General features: G+C 42.1%; 2 protein-coding genes across 4 annotated transcripts in view; both read left to right on the forward strand.

The window, feature by feature from the left end:
• Positions 1-11,819, forward strand: part of LOC311129793 (plakophilin-4-like) — a 129,588-nt gene extending 117,769 nt beyond the window's left edge. For all 3 annotated transcript variants that reach the window (XM_084162241.1, XM_084162239.1, XM_084162240.1), the window contains 11 exons: positions 282-465; positions 1,734-1,851; positions 2,781-2,972; positions 3,923-4,096; positions 4,659-4,809; positions 7,164-7,356; positions 7,741-7,825; positions 8,123-8,240; positions 8,620-8,751; positions 10,038-10,111; positions 10,732-11,819. In XM_084162241.1, coding sequence (XP_084018367.1) covers positions 282-465; positions 1,734-1,851; positions 2,781-2,972; positions 3,923-4,096; positions 4,659-4,809; positions 7,164-7,356; positions 7,741-7,825; positions 8,123-8,240; positions 8,620-8,751; positions 10,038-10,111; positions 10,732-10,986 — 1,676 coding nt within the window. In that variant the 3' untranslated portion in view covers positions 10,987-11,819. The remainder of the gene's footprint in view (positions 1-281; positions 466-1,733; positions 1,852-2,780; positions 2,973-3,922; positions 4,097-4,658; positions 4,810-7,163; positions 7,357-7,740; positions 7,826-8,122; positions 8,241-8,619; positions 8,752-10,037; positions 10,112-10,731) is intronic.
• Positions 11,820-12,485: 666 nt separating this feature from the next.
• Positions 12,486-16,278, forward strand: LOC311129805 (death-associated protein-like 1 homolog). The gene is made up of 4 exons (XM_084162261.1): positions 12,486-12,863; positions 15,135-15,234; positions 15,422-15,485; positions 15,714-16,278. Exons 1-4 carry the CDS (start codon positions 12,797-12,799, stop codon positions 15,837-15,839), a joined length of 357 nt encoding a protein of 118 aa, XP_084018387.1. The 5' UTR covers positions 12,486-12,796; the 3' UTR covers positions 15,840-16,278.
• The last annotated feature ends 6,764 nt before the right edge of the window (positions 16,279-23,042 follow it).

The raw sequence follows: 23,042 nt of genomic DNA on the forward strand, positions 1-23,042 counted from the left end.
TAATGCTTCTAAGATTCTATTTGATCCAGATGCCCGATGTCTCTCTGCTGGAGGATGGGTTTCATTTGTGATGAGGGCTATTATTTTTCCTTTGGTCCTCTCATCTCTTCTCTCTGTGTGTGTGCTGAGCTATAAAAAGCCCTAGTCCTCAGCAGCTCTGTGGGGCTAGCCCAACTGCACATGACAGCTGACACAACCAGGGGTTTGTGGCCCTGTCTCTCTCTCTCTCTCTCTCTCTCTCTAACATGTCCCCCCCTCCTGTCCCTCCCGCTTCTCTGCAGGGGTGCTGTGGAACCTCTCCTCCTGTGACTCCGTCAAGATGACAATCATTCGGGATGCCTTAACTACTCTGACCAACACTGTGATCATACCCCATTCCGGATGGAGCAGCTCGACATTCGACGAGGACCACAAGCTCAAATTCCACTCCTCTCTGGTCCTGAGGAACACCAGTGGCTGTATGAGGTAACGGACATTCTGTGTAGGATGCTACCACCCCCTTCTGGATGTTTCAAGCTACTGCAGCCAGGATCATATTTGAACATAGCCTTCCAGCTGTTCTGTAAATAATATTACGAACACGAGTCATGACTAGTGAATGAGTCAAACCTGACCATGGGAACTTACAAATAATGCATTGTAAACAGGTAATCTATGACTGTATTAATTTAAAAAATACACAGTGCTAGAAAGTCTGTGTACTGTGTGTGTACAGATACAGTAATGTCCCACTGGGCACAGACGTCAGTTCAACGTCTAGTTTTGATTTACATTTGGTTGAGTAGTCACCTAACGTGAAATCAACCAAAAATGTCACCCAATCATGGGATTTAGGTTAAATGAAGAAGAAAAATGAAATTACCTTATGTTGATGACTTTTTGCAAATCCAATCAGTTTTCCACATTGATTCAACATCATCACACTGAATGTTTTGGTTGAAATGATGTGGAAACAATGTTGATTCAACCAGTTTTTGCCCAGTGGGGTGGCCCTTGAAACCCACCAATCTACCCCAGCCATAATACACAGAGTAAGTGGATGCATATGTTATGTGATTGTTACACAGTCAGTCATTATAGAGGAAATAAAACAGCCATAGTAAAGGGTATTCTGGCTCTCCAGCCACCCTTCCTTTGAAGGCAGTGCCTACGTCCCAAATGGCACCCTATCCCCATATATGGGCCCTAGTCAAAAGTCCTGCACGAAATAGGGAACAGGTTGCCATTTCGGACGCATGCCAGTCAGTTTGGTCTCTAATTGGTGACAGCAAATGGAGCTGTGTCTCTGAGCGCACTCAGTTAGGCTCTCATTTCCCACTCCAAAGCACTCATAATTGCATCACTCAGGCCAACCAGAGAGCCTCATCCATTATGGATGGGACTGAGCAATTAAAACCCTGCAACACACACCAGCGTCGCGCTAAGGTAACACACACAAACAGATTGGCTGTGTCCCAAATGCTACCCTATTCCCTTTATAGTGCACTACCTTAAACCGAGCCTTATGGGCCCTGGTTGAAAGTAGTACACTAAATAGGGAATAGGGTGACATTTGGGACGAAGCCTTTCTTTTTTAAAGTGGCTGTTTGTGTATGTTGCTGGGCCGTCTTTGTGTGTGAATTCATTGTGTGTGTGTGATTGTGTGTGTGTGTGTGTGTGTGTGTGATTGTGTGTGTGTGTGTGTGTGTGCTGTAGGGGCCTATATCCTGACTGGTGTTTGTGTTGTTCTAAAGGAACCTGAGCTCGGCAGGTGAGGAGGCTAGAAAACAGATGCGCTCCTGTGAGGGACTGGTGGACTCTTTACTCTACGTCATCAAGGCCTGTGTCAACACCTCTGACTTCGACAGCAAGGTCTGTGCACACACAGACACACTTACAGACACACACCTACATATATGCACACACACGTGCACACACACAGTGCCTACTAGAAAATATGTTGTCACACGATGGCAGGCAGCTGTAGGGGAGAAGGAGAAATCCTACCCTACCAGTTTTGAATGAATTGATCATTTCTCAATCACATTTACTTGCACAGCTCAGTAACTTGACTGGGAAGGCATTCTATCAGCCCATAGGTCTACAATGTTAATCGTGTGCAATTAAAAGTTCATAGACTTTATCACTGGTCCCTTAGCCAGCTGTTCCAGTTGATTATCTCCCCTATTTGGCATCTCTGTTGGTGCATCCCAAAATGGCACCCTATTCCCTACAAAATGGCACCCTGTTCCCTATATAGTGCACTACTTTTGACTTGTGCGCTTATGGGCCCTGGTCAAAAGAAGTGCACTATAAAGGGAATATGGTGCTATTTGGGACACATCCTGTGCATTTATTGCTATGCTCATATCTCAGTATATTGGCATCAAACAGTAAGGAATTAAACCCATTTGTCAATACCCAAATCTCTGTTTCTAAGTGGAGACACTTTATTCTGTTATAACACCATGGGTCCCATACCTAATTAATTTATACTGCTACAGCAAGCCTGCATGTCTCCACACCCACACACAGAGGCTGCCTAGCTTATTGAGCACTATTTCACTGGAACAAACCTCTTATGATGCATAGTGTACTTATTGAGATATCTCTCTCTCTCTCTCTCTCTCTCTCTCTCTCTCTCTCTCTCTCTCTCTCTCTCTCTCTCTCTCTCTCAAATCAAGTCTTTATTGGCAAGGAAATTGTTAACACACACACATTGCCAAACCAATAGAAACATATTAAATCAATGAAGATGTAAATAAATCAAATCAATTACCCCTCCATCTCTCGCTCTCTAGATTGTGGAGAACTGTATTTGCACTCTAAGGAACCTGTCGTATCGCCTGGAGCTGGAGATGCCGCCGTCGAGGCTGCTGGGATCCCAGGAGCTGGATGGTCTGCTGGGAAGTGAGTCTCCCAGTAAGGACGTGGACTCCAGCTGCTGGGGCAGGAAGAAGAAGAAGAAGAAAAAGGGCTCCCAGGAAGACCAGGTGAGCTCAAATGGCACCCCTATTCCCTATGTAGTGCACCTTCTTGTAGTGCACCCTATGGGTCCTGGTCAAAAGTAGTGCACTATATAGGGAATAGGTGCCATTTTGGGATGAAACTTCAGTCTGAGGGTGGAAATATCACTTCCTAGGTGTTCAAAGTGAATGTTCACTCCAGCTGAGTTCAGGGATAACAACTCATCGCTGAGTGGTGGAATTAGAACACATGACACTTCCCTATGCCTTAAGTGAATGTTCACTCCAAATGTTTGTCAAACGTTTTTCTTAAAGATCTCAACAGTAGTCTAGTAGCGAGAGTCCATGTCCCATGACTTCTGTTTTGTCTAACATTACAAAATTAGATGACGGTGCCTGCCTGTCTTTTCAAATCATTTGGGATCAAGGCGTCGTATAGCTGGATCTACGCAACAGATGGCATGATAGAACTTGGACTAATTTCTCCCTTCTGAGAAATGGAAAACATTTGACAACTTAGATTTTGGAGTGAACTATTACTTTAACTCTTCTAGGAGCACTCTAGAGAAGACCATGGCCCGTATCCACAAAGCGTCTCAGAGTAGGAGTGCTGATCTACAGTGAATCTCATTCATCATATATAGTCAAAGTTTTATTATGAACTGGGTGGTTTGAGCCCTGAATGCTGATTGACTGAAAGCCGTGGTATATACAGTGTACCACGCGTATGACAAAACATTTATTTTTACTGTTCTAATTATGTTGGTAACCAGTTTATAATAGAAAAAGGTACCTTGGAGGTTTGTGGTAAATGGCCAATATACCACGGCTAATGCCTGAATCCAGGCACTTCACGTTGTGTCGTGCATAAGAACAGCCCTTTGCCAGGGTATATTGGCCATATACCACAACTCCTCGGGCCTTATTGCTTAATTAGAACCTCTAATCATGATCATGTGCTTGTAATGTGTTCTCAGTGGGACGGAGTTGGCCCCATCCCCGGCTTCTCCAAGTCCCCCAAGGGGGCGGAGATGTTGTGGCACCCAGCCGTGGTGAAGCCCTATCTGACCCTGCTGGCTGAGAGCTCCAACCCTGCCACTCTGGAGGGCTCGGCAGGCTCCCTACAGAACCTGTCTGCTGGGAACTGGAAGGTATGGAGTACACTACGGAGTACACACTACACAGCACCCAGGACAGGAGATGACAAGAACACTAGTCTATTGTGTGTTATTTTATTAATTAATAGTCTATTAGCTATGTGAAGTTAATCATATTTAAAGGGGAACTCTCCTCCATAAGCATGTCAGTGAAACTAATGTCAATAGTCACTTATAGTGCATTCTCCTAAACCCCCTAGTTGCTATTGGTAGCTTCTGGGACAAGGAAGGACGCTAGATCTAACTAGACATCCAAAGCTGAAAGTGGTGTGTCAGTGGCTCTTGGTTATTTCAGCTCTAGGACATTTATCACAGGGGCTATGACATCATTGTTGTCTGTTGTCTGGTTTTCTGAAGCAGAAAAAACATTTCTGTACTACGATGGCTGAACCTGTAAAAAAACGTTCACTGCACCTGTCCGGTGTATGTGACAATAAAACATACATATTTTGTTGTTATTTTCTCTTGTCTCTATTTTTTCTTGTACACTCTTAAGTTGAGTTGCATTCAATAGAGTTGAAACGTCGTCTCTGTGTCGTCTCTGCGTTTGTACTAGTTTACGGCGTACATCCGTGCGGCGGTGCGTAAGGAAAAGGGTCTGCCCATCCTGGTGGAGCTGCTGAGGATGGACAATGACAGGGTGGTCTGCTCTGTGGCCACCGCCCTGAGGAACATGGCCCTGGACGTCAGGAACAAGGAGCTCATAGGTGAGGACCAAACACTGGCTCTGTGAAGGGATGACCCACGCCGCGTTCCAGGCTGACTACATTGCAGACGCCTGACAGATCTCCCAACACCTGGATAGGTGTTTAACATATCAGATCACCGCATCATATGATATAACAGTTTGATGCCGACTGCGCAGTCGATGGCGTGGCACGCAACCATTGGTTGATACAATGCATCTGCAATGTAGTCGGTTATGGAACGCAACCCACCAGTACAGTAGGCTATGTACATGTGCTATACAAGCACAGAGCAAATAAATGGAAGACCAACACTATACACTCAGTGTACAAAACATTAGGAACACTTTTATTATATTGTGTTGCACCCCGTTTTGCCCTCAGAACAGCCTCAATTCGTCGGGGCATGGACTCTACAAGGTGTCAAAAGTGTTCCACAGGGATGCTGGCCCATGTTGACTCCAATGCTTCCCACGGTTGTGTCAAGTTGGCTGGATGTCCTTTGGGTGGTGGATTCTTGATACACACAGGAAACTGTCAAGCATGAAAAACCCAGCAGCATTGCAGTTCTTGACACAATCACACCGGTGCGCCTGGCACCTACTACCATACCCCATTCAAAGCACTTAAATATTTTGTCTTGCCCATTCATCGTCTGAATGGCATACAATCCATGTCTCAATTGTCTCAAGGCTTAAAAATCCTTCTTTAACCTGTCTCGCCCCCTTCATCTACACTGATTGAAGTGGATTTAACAAGTGACATCATAAGGGATCATAGCTTTCACCTGGATTCACCTGGTCAGTCTATGTCAGGGATGGGCAACTTTGAGTGGCCGCAGTGGCTCATGGGTCTGCGTATCAACATCCATACCCCCCCACCTTGCGAAAGTTCATTTCCTGCAATTCTGCACATTTTGCCATGGGGCGTTGATAAAATCTTGCCTGTTTTAAAGCACGTTTGCTGCAATTCTACAAATTTTTCCATGGGGCGGAGAGAAGATTTTGCAATTTTATAACTAATTTCATGCAATTCTACTCATTTTGCCATGGGGTGGAGAGAAAAATGTGTAGTTTGGAGGCAAATGTTTGCAGTTTTTAATATGATAACTGGTGATTAATGGGCCCACCCCGGTCGGTAATTCCACCATGCTTATTACAAGTTTAGATAGCTGGTCGCTAGACTAACTTACCAATCTAAAATAATTAGCTGACATGGGCTAATTGAGTGACTGCTGATGCACAACCACATTTCGAAATTGCACCTTGTGTATTCTATTATTCTAACTCTCAACAGTAAGTTGAGACCCCGAATGAATTGGGTGAAATTGGTCGGCAGGCCTACAAAAGGGGGGCCGCATGTGGCCAGTGGGCCGCCAGTTGCCCATCCCTGGTATATGTCATGGAAAGAGCGTGTAAAAGGGACGAGATGAGATGGAAAATAAGAGGTTTAAAATGAAGCAGAACCAGAAGAGCGACGTTCATGCTTAGTAATCTAACTGCTGATTATATGCCCAGATTGCTACCTTTCAGTTGCATCCCAATCCATCTTGTTTTTCGTGAAATCCCCCCTTTTTTTATGGGCTAGCTATGTGGAAATAATGAGGAGTTAGAGTTAGGGTTCCAGCTAGGCTGAGGCAGAGGCAGCAGAGGGGGGAGATAATGGGGGGAGAGGGGCTGTGTGGAGAGGTACTCTGGAGGGGCTGATCTTCTGAGGGAGACAGGGGGAAAGGGGGAAAATCAAGGGGTTTTAATCCAGGATCTGTAGGTCTTGACCCTTGGGGGCACTAATGCTATGTCCTATAGGAAAGGCACATGGTAGGCTGTGGCAGTACAACCCAAGCTGAACAAATATAGCATCTGCAAAGTAAAAAGTACACTGTGTACTCTAGGTCTCCTGCCGTACAAATACATTACGTAAGACACAGTATATAAAAAATGCAATGAATGTCTCTTTATTTCCATTTTGTCTCTCTCTCCCTGTTGCTTTCAAGTTTTATTTAAAGGTGTAGCCAGTTCATTTATTTGCAGTTAAAAAGTCAAAAAAATGTATGCACTCACTAACTGTAAGTCGCTCTGGATAAGAGCGTCTGCTAAATGACTAAAATGTAAAATGTAGAGGTCAGGATGAGGAAGCCAAAATGGGTTTATGAAGAAGCCTCGCCCTAATCTAGCTCGTAAATTCGTAACAGAAATTCTAAGTACATAATTAATACTTCCTTCCCTCCCTCCTTTTCTCCTTCCTTCCCTCCCTCCCTTCTTTCCCTGTTCTCTACCTCCTTCCCTCTCTCCTTCACTCCTTTCCTCCTTCCCTGACTCCCTCCCTCCACCCTCCACCCTCCACCCTCCTCCCATCCCTCCCTCCCTCCCTCCCAGGGAAGTATGCGATGAGGGACCTGGTGAATCGTCTCCCTGGGGGGAACACCACCCTGCTCTCTGACGAGACGGTAGCGGCCATCTGCTGCACTCTGCACGAGGTCACCAACAAGAACATGGAGAACGCCAAGGCACTGGCCGACACGGGCGGCATCGAGAAGCTGGTCAACATCACCAAGGGCAGGGGAGAGAGGTGAGAGAGAGGCTTCAGCTGCTGCTCAGACAGAGTCTGCGTCGCAAATGGCACCCTATTCCCTTTATAGTGCACTACATTTCAGTGTACTACTACTACTTTAGTAGTTTACTATATAGGGGATAGGGGTGCCATTTGGGATACACACAGAGAGCATGAGGAAGGACAACTTGTGCTTCCACACAGAAGCTTGCTCTAGGCTCATGTGCTGAGGTTACACATTCCGGAATGGAATGAGAGCAATTTCAAACAGTTGAGAGTAGACTCATTTTTTAACCGCAGAAACATGCAATATGCCAGGTATTTGCCATATATTCCTAAGAGGCCTCAGTTATAACTTCTCAGTGGTAATGTGTGGTGAAATGCGTGTCTCTGTCCTCAAAGGTACTCTATGAAGGTGGTGAAAGCTGCTGCTCAGGTCCTTAACACACTGTGGCAGTACAGAGACCTGAGAACTATCTATAAGAAGGTAAGAAAATGACCAGTGTTGGGATGAGGAGGCTAAGTACAGTAGGGCTACTTCCCAATTATCTCTCCATCCTGCCAAAGTGTGCACTTGTTCACTTCCCTTCATTGAAAGGAAAATGGCTGGTATATGAAATACGGCGGAAACTCCTACTAGCCCGTGCCGCCACCAATCCAATGCTTTTAGATTTAGAAGAAGTGAACGAGTGTACACTTCAGGAGAAAGGAGATATTATTGGGACTCACCCCAGGTCTTTGTGGTTCAAACTAACCACTGTCTCCTTTCTCTGCTGGCTTTTAGGACGGATGGAACCAAAACCACTTCATCACGCCAGTATCCACTCTAGAGCGCGACAGGTTCAAGTCTCAGCCCACCCTCCCCACCAGCACCATACAGATGTCACCGGTCAACCAGTCAGGTAAGCCTAGCTACATAAACAATAATTCACCTAGGTTACGTCCCAAATGGCACCCTATTCCCCAGTTTTTCTTAATCCTGGGTGAACATTTTTGTTTTTGCCCTAGCACTACACTACACACCTGATTCCACTCATCAAAGGTTTGATGATGAGTTGATTAGTGGAATAAAGTGTGTACTGCTAGGTTAAAAACAAAAATCCCCAGGACCAACATTAAGAAACACTGCCTTAGTGCACTACTTTTGACCAGGGCCCACAGGGTTCTGGTCAAAATTAATGCGCTAGATAGGAAATATGGAGCCATTTGGGACGTTACCCTAGATAAGACGGTTTAATTGAAAGTTTCATCATTTTGACCTCCATATTCTGTTGTCCATAGCTGGTAGTGCAACCTCTTCTCCTGCAATGCTGGGAATCAAAGAACACCGTTCTGATTATCAGAGGGCACCATCAACTATGCAATTTTGTAATAACCAAGGGGACAACAATGTACATAAATATCAATATACAGGTAAGCGATGTGCATACAGAATTCTCATGATCTCAGAATTATTACTGTACATAAAACACAGTATATCATGTGAGACTTTGAAATGGGATTGAAAATGTATCAGCCATGTACACCAGACCGTGATCAAAGTATCCCCTAGGGTCATTTCTACCTCTATGGAAGCCGTAATCCATTTGATCCCCCTCACCACTCCCAGGAATCACATTCCATGCCCCCTCTCCCCTAGCTCTCCCCTAGCTCTCCCCTAGCCCCCCCTAGCTCTCCCCTAGCCCCCCCTAGCTCTCCCCTAGCTCCCCCTAGCTCTCCCCTAGCTCCCCCTAGCTCCCCCTAGCTCTCCCCTAGCTCTCCCCTAGCTCCCCCTAGCTCTCCCCTAGCTCTCCCCTAGCTCTCCCCTAGCTCTCCCCTAGCCCCCCCTAGCTCTCCCCTAGCTCTCCCCTAGCTCCCCCTAGCTCTCCCCTAGCTCTCCCCTAGCCCCCCCTAGCTCCCCCCTAGCTCCCCCCTAGCTCCCCCTAGCTCTCCCCTAGCTCTCCCCTAGCTCCACCACCACCACCACCATACCTCGCTCTTTCTTATCACTCTTATTGGGAGCTGAAGTCTCTTGGACGATCGGCTAAGTTCAAAAGAGCACTTGAGCCTTTTTGTTGCGTTTAAGTGGGTCTGCTGATCAATAAAGTTGCTGGTCCACCCACACTGTGAGCCACTTGGCTGGGAAGCCACTACAAAGCGGCCATTGTTAGTTGCCCTGAGGAACAGTAGGGCTATTTCCCAAATGGCACCCTATTCCCTATATAGTGCACTACTTTTGACCAGAGCCCTGGTCAAAAGTAATGCACTACATAGAGAATAGGGTGCCATTTGGGACATTGACTATGCAGGGCACCCAGATGGACAGCCCACAATGGGGCGCTGAGAGGGCTGAGTAAACAGAGCTCCTCCACATTCACCCCGCCTACCCGCCAGTCTACCCAGCAACACTCCCTGGGTCAGCCATAAAAACCCAGAATGCTGGGAACAAGAGTGGGAAATGGGTTTCAGGATTCCTCTGGCTTGAAAATGGGCCAAGGAAAATACCATCCCACAGGCTTTGCAAACAATAAGACGCTGGTGCCCAACTCTATGACTGTGTGTTATTAGTCTGTTCAATGCAGCGTAGCTGTATTTGATCATATACAGAGATCATGCCTAAGGGGATGTGTGAGATGTGATATTTGACACACTGTACACTAACAACTCAAGTTTGTGGCGAAGTTGAAGTTATACCGTTATGTTGTGCATTTCTCTTCCAGGGTCTGGAAAGCCGCCGCCATATTATATCGGGTCCTACTCCTCGCCGACAAGAGAGGACCCCAGAAGAGCACAGGTAAATACAATACAGACTCAGTCCCTTCTGGACGGACATCCATCTCCATCTTTCCCTGCACTATAAACTTGGCTGGTGCAGACAGGTCTTTTGCTCCACTACACTAATGCAAGGAGACTGATACATATTCCAGTGTGGATGAATGCGAGAGCTAGGAGACATCCATCATATCAGCCATTGTGTGAGCTGGAGTGAATGTGACTGCTGTAATAGGGATGAGCTGGGCGTCTCAGGCACCTAGATAGGACCCAGGGAGAGGGATCTCTGTTCCTTCCCCTCCCTGCACCCGTTCTCAGACTGGACAGTCAGGATATTACACCCAACCCTGTATAGCCATGCAGCTTGAGTTTCGATACATGTAGGGGCGGTTTCCCGGACACAGATTAAGCCTAGTCCGCGACTAAAAAGCATTTTTAATTGAGATTCTCTATTGATCTTGCTTTTTAGGACTAGGTTTAATCTGTGTCTGGGAAACCGCCCAAAGAGTGTGAATTAGTTGTTACTAGAATTTCAACCAAAAATTACCCATAAACCAAACAAACACTGGAGTTTAAAGTAGATATGTTCCTGTATTTCACATAGACAGACCTGATTTAGTGTTGCACCTCTTGTCTCCACAGCAGCAGGTGTACTACACTGAGGAGCCGAGCAGGCGGAACTACGACACCTACAGAATGTACCTGCAGTCTCCACACGGCTACGAGGAACCCTACATGGAGGAAGTAGTCACCTTCCCCCCCACGGCAGACTACAGCTCTCAGTCGAACGGCCATGGACTAAAATCCACCACGAACTACGTGGACTTTTACTCCACCACGCGGAGGCCTTCCTACAGGGCGGAGCAGTACCCAGGCTCACCAGACTCCTGGGTATAGGGACTCCATCTTTGAACCCAACTGATGAACTCGTCCATGAACTTTTATCTGTGTGTTTGTTTTTAAAAAGTTAATCTGAATGTGGGGGTGGAAGCGATGACAGATGGAGAAACAGAACGTTAACCAAAGAAAGAAGGAAATCAAGGAATGTGGTTGTTGTTTTAAAAGAAGAAAGAGAATCATGCAGTGGTTTGTTTGGGGATGGCGGCATTGGACATCATTTTGAGCGGCGTCCTGCTCTGTCTAGATGTTAGTTTTTCTTTTGGAAACCCGTAGCTGTGGTAGCATGGTGAAGGTGTGGGTTATGTGACGGAAGGTTTGCGGTAAAGAGTCAGATGGGGTATGTGTATGTGTATGTTAGTAGGCTAAAATGGATCATGAACTCATATCTGAAAAAAAATAAGAAAAAATAAGTAATCTAAAGATGTTAGTTTGTACAGAGGGATCAACTTGTATTTGTTCTTAATGTTGAGACTGTATGCCATGGAGTGTTGTACATTTCCATCATTTAATTGTAAATACAGAAAAATGCCACCTGGTTTACGCTCATCAGCACTGGTAAAGACTTGTGCCATGTCAAATCTATATTATAGATCTATAAATACAGTATATGAAGAAATAAGGAGAGAAGGGAAAAGATAACATCATAACATAAACTTGCAAAGTTAATAAAAGTTTACTTTTATTTTATAAATAAATTGCAGACAATTTTGTGACTTTGCAGATATTCTCTTTATTTTTCCATTTTCTGTCCTGGACCTTTCATGGGATGGTTCACTGCCATTTTCTATGCACACCAACCAACAGAAATAAATGTGAACGTTTGGTCCATGAAGAGCTCTACAACTCCTCCCTTCTGTTGCTCATCCTCTCATCTTTGCATGCATAACATAGAAAAAGAAGGCAACGGATACATCCCAAGTGGCACTCTATGCCCCACATAGTGCACTTCTTTTGAACAGGGCCCCCAAATGGCACCCTATTCCCTATATAGTGCAATACTTTTGACCAGAGACCCATGGGCCCTGGTCAAACGTAGTGCACTATATAGGGAGTAGGGTGCCATTTGGGACATAACCAACATGATAAAGACAGATCAGACACTCAGCATTTTCTTTGTCTTATTTCATGACCAGACAATAGACCTTTTCAGATAAACCCTTTGAAAGTTGTTAGAAGTGACAAAAAAGACTGACAATGCAGGCATTGCTTTTTGCCAGGATATCAAGTAAATTGTTTTATTTAAAAAATATTTAAAACAATTTATTACATAAAAAGCAAGCATGTTTCACTAAGATAAATGTGAGATGAGTTCTGTTCATAAACAATCTCTTGCCCCTCCCTGTACTCTAGGTCCTTCATAATGTACAGATCTTTAAAAAGTCAGATTGCAATGTATATGCTCCACATAACCAGATAGTGAATTACCATATTGCTTACGTCTATCCTGCTTTAGTCAGATCTGCAAACACAGAGGGGAGTGGCTGGAGGTTGTTTTTGAACTAGGCAATGGTGTTGTATGAACGGCAGGATTGGTAGGTAGGAAATAGGTTTAGAACATGAACATCCTCAATGCACACCACAAACACAAATGCGCCAATCGATATACTAAATAAAACAATGTAACTTTTTGAGGCTGCTTACGCCATATGTCTGGTTCACTCATGTGGAATAAATTAGTCTGCTGTAGCCCCATATGCTGATGCTTGCGTCCTGCATCAGCTACGTCATTTTCCTTTCAGCAGTATAAAAGCAACGGAGTTGGTATTGTCCTAGTTTGTGATCTGTTATTGTTGTTCAGAAGTCGAGAATGGTGCAGCTATCTAAATCTGGAATGAGAGAGAGTCTTGAATTGAAGGCTGGCCATCCTCCAGCAGGTATAATGTTGATTAATTCATACTAATTCGCAATTGTCACTGAACTGTGCATATTTTCTTTGTAAAAAATTGTTCTTTGCTTTTTTAAGAAAATAAGTGTGGTTTACATTCAGTGTATTTATCATATAGGCCTACTCTTCTCGTTGAATTTATTTGTCTTCGTCCCGTGCAAACATTGTTACGGTTCTGCTACAAACCTTAAGTGCGTAGGTGGTAAACTAATAAAACATTTAAACGTATAACGATTGCATGCAGTAGTTGGCCTAAATGCTCTCATTGCTACTTTTAATTGTATTTATCGTTACAATGCGTTATGAAACATGAATCAGTGTATAGCATAGCCTATTGTTCAATTGTGGTACATTCACTCCGCCATTTCCTGGTTGCAAAAATTCTAATAGTTCGCCTAATTTAAGTTTGTGACAAAACAAGCAAGTATAGTATAGAGAATCATTGTACCATCTCAACAGCTGTGAAATATATTTTCCACAAAGTAAAAGATGCAAAAACAAAACTTTAAAACGGAAAGCATAGAAATAGCGCACATATAACATCTCCTGCTTCTTAGACCAGGTGTCAATGAGAATGACAGATCTATAACTCACAGTTCTATGTTAACTTTTTGGGCGACCCAACACAATTATGTTGTATGTAGCTTAAAGAAAAAGTAGTTCACTACATCCAAACTACAACAAAAATTGTCAGACTTCAAATTGCAAGAACAGATCACCCTAGAGTCAGATGTTAACAGAATGTGTAATTTAGCCTATTAAACACAAAGTGAAAATTAGGCAGGTCTGATGCTGAAAAAGAAGGGAAATTCTTGCCTACTAAACCCATATTTTATTTTTGCTAAAGAAAGTGTAGTTCCAGTAGTTGGCTACACCACTACATGGCAAAACTACTAAAAACACTACCTATGCTGAACATTACTCCACAATACTAACCTAATTGACAGAGTGAAAATAAGGATGTCTGTACAGAATAAAAGTATGCATACTGTTTCCAATAAGGCAATAAAGTAAAACTGCAAAAAATATGGCAAAGAAATTAACTTTGTCATGAATACAAAGTGTTATGTTTGGGGCAAATCCAACAACACATCACTGAGCACCACGTATCATAATTTCAAGCATGGTGGTGGCTGCATCATGTTATGGGTATTCTTGTCATCGGCAAGGACTAGGGCGTTTTTTTTAGGATACAAATAAATGAAATAGAGCTAAGCACAGGCAAAATCCTAGAGGGGGGAAAAACCTGCTTCAGTCTGCTTTCCAACAGCCACTGGGAGACAAATCCACCTTTCAGCAGGACAATTCTCTAAAATCTATGGCATGGCTTAAATGGCTGTCTAGAAATGATCAACAACCAACTTGATAGAGCTTGAGTAAAAACAACTTTAAAAAAACAAGTACAAATATTGTACAATCCAGATGTGCAAAGCTCTTAGACTTACCCAGAAAAAACTCACAGCTGTAATCGTTGCCAAAGGTGATTCTAACCTGTGTTGACTCTGGTGTGAATACTTATGTAATTTTTTTTGATATTTCTGTATTTACATTTTCAATGAATTTGCAAACATTTCTTAACATGTTTTCACTTGTGTGTTGGGGGGGGGGGGGGGGGAGAATCAATTTAATCCATTTTGAATTCCGTCTAACACAATGTGGAATAAGTCAAGTGGTATGAATACTTTCTGAAGGCACTGTAGTTCACTGCCTGTTGAATACACTTATGGTGTGACATGATGTCCCAGAAAAGAAGTTCTGGGGCCATACATATCAAGTGTATCAGCGTAGGAGTGCTTTAGCATCAGCTTTGCCCTACTCTGAGATGCGCTTACATACAGCCCCTGAAAGGGACTCTTGCAGTAAAAATTCTTGGCTATATGCTTGAAAATCAAAGTGCTTGTTGCTTTGACAGGATGTGTGTAAAGTAGATTGATTAAAGCTGCATATAGCAAGCAACTGAGAAATTAAAAAGCAGCCACTGATGAACCGTATTCACTGCCAGTGCCATCTCTTGATCAGTCTACCAACTTTCTTCTTCCAACACTGATACTCTCATAATCTACTTATATATTGGCAAAGTAAACCAACTGGTATTAAAACATTCACAGATTAGTCTTACAGTAACTCTGAATAGTTTGAACTCCGTTCTGATCAAGTGCAGAGGATCTTGTATAACTTTCCAAATAGCATTTAATGCTGGATTGGCAAAGAATGAGAATGTTAACTAGTTATTTTAAACGGTTCCACTCTGGCTCCACAGTGAAGGCTGGGGGGAAACGAGTGGCCAAGAAGAGCTATGAGGAGAGTCATGCCACCCACCATGTGAACCCAGAGAGGGAACAGAAGGTTCCCAAACCCAGGTACAGTTCAGGTAGTCCCTCCCTGTTTGTCTGTTTTCTTCCATTAGGTCCTTAATGAATACGACCCAATAATCGTCTCGCTGATTGATGGAGCTTGGATGATTTTATTTTTTTACATTGAGAGAACATCAAGAAAACACTTAACTGTAATGTTGAGTTTGTCGTTAAACATGTAATACTGTTCTAGATCTGCAGCCACCTCCAGCCGAATGCAGCTAGTCAGTGTCTTGATGTCAGGAACACTTGACAAGGTAAGGATATCTGACTTAAAAGAATGGCTGCTTCAGTGTCCCACAAGGGTTTGCCAAGAAACCGGTTTAGCTGTAAACTACAAAATCACTTGGCTTCATTTGTAATGATTATGCAAGTAAACACTTTACTAATAGCCTACCTACTACAGATTGGCATAGTCAAATAGTTTATTCCAGATTGCTTGGTAAGCCATGATTTTATAAAATATGATTTCTTAATTGTTTCAGTTGGGACATGACTTCCCAGAGACCCCAGTAAGTGTGAAACACAGCAGACTCAGACCTGCTTTGGAGAAGGCACACTCGCCAGCTTTCAAGTCTAGCTTCTGCATCCAGCAACCGAAAAAGTTCTGAAGCAAAATGTGTTGAAGTTGCCTGAGAGAAACATGTGAAGTCAACTGTGTAAGACCAGCAGGAAGTGTTAGTTACATGCATGAGAGGACCAACATGAGATGTCAGAAAAGACTTGAATGTTTAACGTTATTAATTAATGTAGAATCAATTCAGCTACTTTGAATTGGTTGCAATTTGTGACTGCTTCTTTTAGGTGAACTTTGTGGGGATATGGGTGGATTTCTGCTTACTATGAACCAGCATTTACTGTGCCTTTTTATTAATGTGTATGCGACCCTGTAACCATAAGTGAACTAAAAGCGCACATGGTGGGGATTTTGAAATTAGTTTGTTGCATAAGAGGGTATAAGCTGGATGACTTGACTGTTTCGTCAGTGTCTGTTTTCATAGTGATAAGCTTAGCATTTGTTGATGGCTTGAATAAAAAAATTGCATAGCATTAGAAAATGTCCTTTTTGTTTTATGTTTAACAAGGTTCACATGTATAATTATAGTTCATTGTAGTGTCTTTCATTGAATAGTTCAGTTGAAAAAAAAAAAAGTCATGCTGAAATGTTTGTCATGACCACAGGGTGGTGACAAGTACATGGTCAGCTTGAAGGAGATGGAGTTTTCGTTTACACGTCACACTTGTATGTTGCGTTCAAGACAACTTTGAACTCTGAAATCTTCAACTTTAGTGTGTTCAAGACAACTGGGAACTCTGGGGGAGTTGGATGCCAAGTCGGAAACTCGGATCATCCTACTTGACGATCAGACGTCACGATTTGACCTTGTTTTTTCCCCCGTGTTCCCAGGGGTCTTGAAAGCAGCATTGACATAGACGTTTAACACTCCTATCAACTCAAACCTCTTTGGGTGCATTTTCCCAAGGGATTTTCTGGCTCGCTGCTCTATCATATTGACAGGAGCCGCTCTTCCACATGAGCATGCACACTGTAGCCTATTTTTGTAGACCATCTCCATAATCTATATACTTTAATCATGTTACTACAGCATACATTATGTGTTTCCGAGAGTGAAACTTACTCTGGCATGTCTCAGGGAAGCTTTGCCAGCAGTATGGCTGTATCATGGTGTCTCCACAGAAACTGACCCACAGCAGAATGTGTCTTTTTGAACTTGGTGCCTCTTTGGAAGGAAGTTCTCTTATAGGGCTCTCACAAAATATCTGTTGTGAGGCTGAACCCAGCAAAGCACTGAAGAGGACTTCTTCTAGATCCACCATGAAGAGTATCTATGGGCTCTTATTGTCTGATATTAACCTGAGTAGTTCTCTACTTTCAGTTATTGTGTAGTTGGCTATTTTATGATAGGAACAGGCAACAAGTCTCTATGAAATTGCTTGAATTATATCCTAAGAGTTTGTTTGACATGTCTACACAATTTAGTAATTTTCTTCCTGACAGTCATACTGTACATTGCATAGGCACATTAAGTAAATGGAAGTCGATACATACAGCTGTGTATAGTGGAAACATTTGAGGAATGCAGAGAAGTTATGGCGTGTGAGTGAGGTCTTACTGACCATGTGCAAGATGGAAGAATATGATCTGGAATGTGTGGGAGAGAGACTACTGTAGGAGCCAAAACTGGATCTCAAACCATTTCATTTGGGCTCCTCGCTGCTTATATTTCATATTTTGTTGTCAGTCTTTGTGGCAAAGAAGTCAGTACTAGTGAAGAAGGCTTTTTATGGCCCACAGGGAGATGATAGGCCATACTAGCCTTAGGCATTTTGTAAGATGGCGGAAGGCAGTATATTAACGCTGGAAACAAATATTTTTACAACAGCTGTCAGCCTTAGCCAGCTTCCAATCCAGCAGATGGTGAGGTTGGACAGATTCAGAATATGAGAAGGCACTGGCGTTGTTCCATCCTTCAGCTGTGTTTGAGGCTCTTTGATCCGCTGGGATTTGGGCTGGTTACCTGTGCATGCATAGTGAGGAGACTGGAGGACAGAAATAATCAATGCACACACACACCCTGTCTCAAAGTCCAGGGCATCTGGCTGTATTACAGGAATGAACCAAAGCATGAAGTGATTCATTAATATGACAAAATGGCATGTTTGTATAGACTTAAGTAAATGTAAATCATTGCATTATTAATTATAGCAATTAGACTGTGTAATTATACTTTTTGATATACTCAGAGGACCATTATTAGCATGTTTTAACCACTCCTATGTAAATGGTAGATTATCAGACACTCAAGAAGGTCTGATTTCATTATTACTGAAACAGAATACAAGTGGAAAATATAAAGATCCCTTCCATTAAAAAAATTGGAGGCCCCTTACACTTCAGTGTTGTGATGCAAAAATTCTAGCAAAATGTATAGCACATAGAATTAAAAAGGTATTGTTAGACATTATTCATTCAAATCAGACAGGTTTTTTACATGGAAGATACATTGGAGATAATATAAGGCAAGTACTGGAAACAATAGAACACTATGAAAAATCTGGGAAACCAGGCCTGCTATTCATAGCAGACTTCAAAAAGGCATTTGATAAAGTACGACTGGGGTTTATATATAAATGCCTGGAGCATTTCAATTTTGGAGAATCTCTTATTAAATTGGTTAAAATCATGTACACTAACCCTAGGTGTAAAATAGTAAATAATGGCTATTTCTCAGAAAGTTTTAAACTGTCAAGGAGTGAAACAAGGTTGTCCACTATCGGCATATCTATTTATTATGGCCATCGAGATGTTAGCTATTAAAATCAGATCCAACAATAATATCAAGGGATTAGAAATCCAGGGCTTAAAAACAAAGGTGTCATTGTACGCTGATTCATGTTTTCTTTAAAATCCACAACTTGAATCCCTCCACAGCCTCAGAGGATCTAGATACATTTTCTAACCTCTCTGGATTACAACCAAATTATGATAAATATACTATATTACGTATTGGATCACTACAAAATAAAATTTACATTACCATGTAGTTTACCAATAAAATGGCCTGATGGTGATGTGGATATACTCGGGAATACATATCCCAAATGAAATAAATGATCTCACTCCAATACATTTTAATAGAAAGTTAGCAATAATAGATAAGATCTTGCTACCATGGAAAGGTAAATACCTGTCAATTTGTGGAAATATCACCCTGATTAACTCTTTAGTATTATCCCAGTTTACCTATTTGCTTATGGTCTTGCCTACGCCTAGCGAAGTTTTTTTTTAAATTATATGAGAAAAATATTCAATTTGATTTGGAACGGCAAGCCAGACAAAATTAAATGGGCCTATTTATATAATGAATATGAATTCGGAGGACAGAAATTATTAAATATTAAAGCATTAGACCTATCACTAAAAGCTTCAGTCATACAAAAGTTATACTTAAATCCGAACTGGTTCTCTAGAAAATTAGTAAAATTGTCTCACCCAATGTTCAAGAATGGCCCTTTATTCAGATTACAACCTCTCACTTTCAGTTATTTGAAAAGGAAATCATCTCCCAAATATCACTATTTCTAAAACAAGCCATAGAAAGTTGGTTTTAATTTCAATTTAATCCTCCAGAAACGACAGAACAAATAATGCAACAAATATTGTGGTTAAACTCAAATATACTAATTGATAAAAAAACTTTTTTTTTTTTGACAAAATTTTTAAAAAAGGTATAATCTTCGTAAATGATATCATCGGTAGGACTGGTGGAGTTATGTCGCACATGCAGCTAACAAAAACATTTGGAAATGTCTGCTCTACCCAAAATTACAACCAAATAATTGCAGCATTACCGCAAAAATGGAAGAGGTAAGTGGAAGGGGGAAAAAGTAAGGAACTTGTCTGTCGACCTTGCATTAAAGAACATAATTGGTTAAAGAAAACTGTGATAAATAAAAAAGTATACCCATTTCATTTAAGGACCAAAGGATTGACAGCCATCCCATATAGATTGCAAAATAGTTGGGAGGATATTTTTGACGTACCGATCCCATGGCATAGTGTTTATGAACTGATACGCAAAACGACGCCGGATTCAAAACTTAGAATTTTTCAATTTAAATTATTATATAAAATTCTTGCTACCAATAGAATGTTATTTATATGGGGGATACAATCTTCCCAGCTCTGCAGATTTTGCTGCGAAGAGACAGAATCATTAGATTTGTTTTGGTACTGTCCATTTATAGCTTGTTTTTGGACACAGGTCCAGGAATGGCTAAAGGATTGCAATATTTACCTGGAGCTAACCCTGCAGATAGCATTACTGGGTGATCTGAAAAGTCATAGTCAATCGATCAATAATAATATTTTAGCAAAAAAATGTATTTTCAATTTACAATCTGTAGAAACAATGAGAATAGAAAGGTTCAGAACTTTTGTAAAACATCACAGTACAGTTGAAAAAATATATGGCAAATAGAAATCCAATATGGATGGTGTTAAGAGATAGATGGGTGGTTTGAATGGAGTTGAAGGATGGGACTAATAACTAACAACAACAAGATAACTAATAATGTAAGCATACTGTGTCTATAATAAGTATATAGGTTATAGGTTGAGAACTTTTGTGAAAGAGCACAGTTAGAAAGATATGGCATATAGAAGCAAACCAGATGGACATCATGAAAATGATCGGAGAGGTTGAGGGTAGAGGAAGTTCAGAAGTAAAAACAAACAAAATAGAATTATTGTAAAATTGACTGTGTCTATAAAATGTATATAGTATGTATAAGCTGGAAGTAGAAGCTGTTGTTGTTCACTAGTTTACTCCAATTAGGGAAGGGGTGGTGGGGTTGGAAAGTAATAAAGGGAAATGTATTTGTTAAAAGGATATGTATATGTATATATATACAGTGGGGGAAAAAAGTATTTAGTCAGCCACCAATTGTGCAAGTTCTCCCACTAAAAAGATGAGAGAGGCCTGTAACTTTCATCATAGGTACACGTCAACTATGACAGACAAATTGAGAATTTTTTTTCCAGAAAATCACATTGTAGGATTTTTTATGAATGTATTTGCAAATTATGGTGGAAAATAAGTATTTGGTCAATAACGAAAGTTTCTCAATACTTTGTTATATACCCTTTGTTGGCAATGACACAGGTCAAACGTTTTCTGTAAGTCTTCACAAGGTTTTCACACACTGTTGCTGGTATTTTGGCCCATTCCTCCATGCAGATCTCCTCTAGAGCAGTGATGTTTTGGGGCTGTCGCTGGGCAACACGGACTTTCAACTCCCTCCAAAGATTTTCTATGGGGTTGAGATCTGGAGACTGGCTAGGCCACTCCAGGACCTTGAAATGGTTCTTACGAAGCCACTCCTTCATTGCCCGGGCGGTGTGTTTGGGATCATTGTCATGCTGAAAGACCTAGCTACGTTTCATCTTCAATGCCCTTGCTGATGGAAGGAGGTTTTCACTCAAAATCTCACGATACATGGCCCCATTCATTATTTCCTTTACACGGATCAGTCATCCTGGTCCCTTTGCAGAAAAACAGCCCCAAAGCATGATGTTTCCACCCCCATGCTTCACAGTAGGTATGGTGTTCTTTGGATGCAACTCAGCATTCTTTGTCCTCCAAACACGACGAGTTGAGTTTTTACCAAAAAGTTCTATTTTGGTTTCATCTGACCATATGACATTCTCCCAATCCTCTTCTGGATCATCCAAATGCACTCTAGCAAACTTCAGACGGGCCTGGACATGTACTGGCTTAAGCAGGGGGACACGTCTGGCACTGCAGGATTTGAGTCCCTGGCGGCGTAGTGTGTTACTGATGGTAGGCTTTGTTACTTTGGTCCCAGCTCTCTGCAGGTCATTCACTAGGTCCCCCCGTGTGGTTCTGGGATTTTTGCTCACCGTTCTTGTGATCATTTTGACCCCACAGGGTGAGATCTTGCGTGGAGCCCCAGATCGAGGGAGATTATCAGTAGTCTTGTATGTCTTCCATTTCCTAATAATTGCTCCCACAGTTGATTTCTTCAAACCAAGCTGCTTACCTATTGCAGATTCAGTCTTCCCAGCCTGGTGCAGGTCTACAATTTTGTTTCTGGTGTCCTTTGACAGCTCTTTGGTCTTGGCCATAGTGGAGTTTGGAGTGTGACTGTTTGAGGTTGTGGACAGGTGTCTTTTATACTGATAACAAGTTCAAACAGGTGCCATTAATACAGGTAACGAGTGGAGGACAGAGGAGCCTCTTAAAGAAGAAGTTACAGGTCTGTGAGAGCCAGAAATCTTGCTTGTTTGTAGGTGACCAAATACTTATTTTCCACCATAATTTGCAAATAAATTCATAAAAAATCCTACAATGTGATTTTCTGGATTATTTTCTCTCAATTTGTCTGTCATAGTTGACTATGTTGCAAATTACAGGCCTCTCATCTTTTTAAGTGGGAGAACTTGCACAATTGGTGGCTGACTAAATACTTTTTTCCCCTACTGTACGTCTCCCTGGTATATTACAAAATTTATGCAGCAGCATACAATACATTTTTGGACTCACCTTGTTGTACTGTGCTCACTTGAACAGGAAGGTGGTGCGGTGGTCTTTGTGGGCAAATTTTGTAATCAAAGTCTGGCATTCTCTGGATTTATGGCACTTTCAAGACAACTGTGAACTCTGAAAAAAACAAGGTCGAATCATGACGTCAGTGATCTTCAGGTCAGAGCTCTAGAAAGAGGCCGGAGTTCCCGACTTGGAATTACGAGTTGGATGACCGTTCAAAACCTATTTACCCAGTCGGAGTTAGTTTTTTTCAGAGTTCCCAGTTGTCTTGAACTCACTGAAGTCTGAGATTTCACAGTTCCGAGTTTTCAGTTGTTTTGAACGCGGCAGAAGTCATGCTGGATTGACAGCATGGCCAATGCCCATGGTGTTGAATGTTTATCCTTTTAAGCTTGGAAAAGAGACCCTTAAACCCAGACTTAGACCACACACCCACTCAACTGAATAGCAGGCTAGGGGGGCTTTGCAACGCTTGCAGTTAGCCACTGATTCCTTCCTAAACCACTCATTGTTGAATTTGCGATTTTCAACTTGTTGTGCAATGTTTATGTCCTATGGCCGATGAGCACCAATACGTTTTATCTATAATTTATCTTCATATGACAAGGATTGAAAAAGATTTGCCAGTAGATTGTCGAAGTGATTCATGATGATGACTGCTTTCTAGCTTGCTAGCTAAGATTTTAAGTATGATGTTGACATGCTCAGTCCAATCAAAGCTAC

This window comes from Coregonus lavaretus (genome assembly GCF_964263955.1).
Source record: "Coregonus lavaretus genome assembly, chromosome: 5".
Classification (NCBI taxonomy): Eukaryota; Metazoa; Chordata; class Actinopteri; order Salmoniformes; family Salmonidae; genus Coregonus; species Coregonus lavaretus.

Bases quoted from the DNA above. Each gene is read 5' to 3' on its own strand.
- LOC311129805 (XM_084162261.1), top strand. From the start codon at position 12,797: ATGGTGCAGCTATCTAAATCTGGAATGAGAGAGAGTCTTGAATTGAAG. The intron at 12,864-15,134 runs GTATAATGTTGA...CTGGCTCCACAG, and splicing joins GGCTGGCCATCCTCCAGCAG to TGAAGGCTGGGGGGAAACGA. The intron at 15,235-15,421 runs GTACAGTTCAGG...ATACTGTTCTAG, and splicing joins CAGAAGGTTCCCAAACCCAG to ATCTGCAGCCACCTCCAGCC.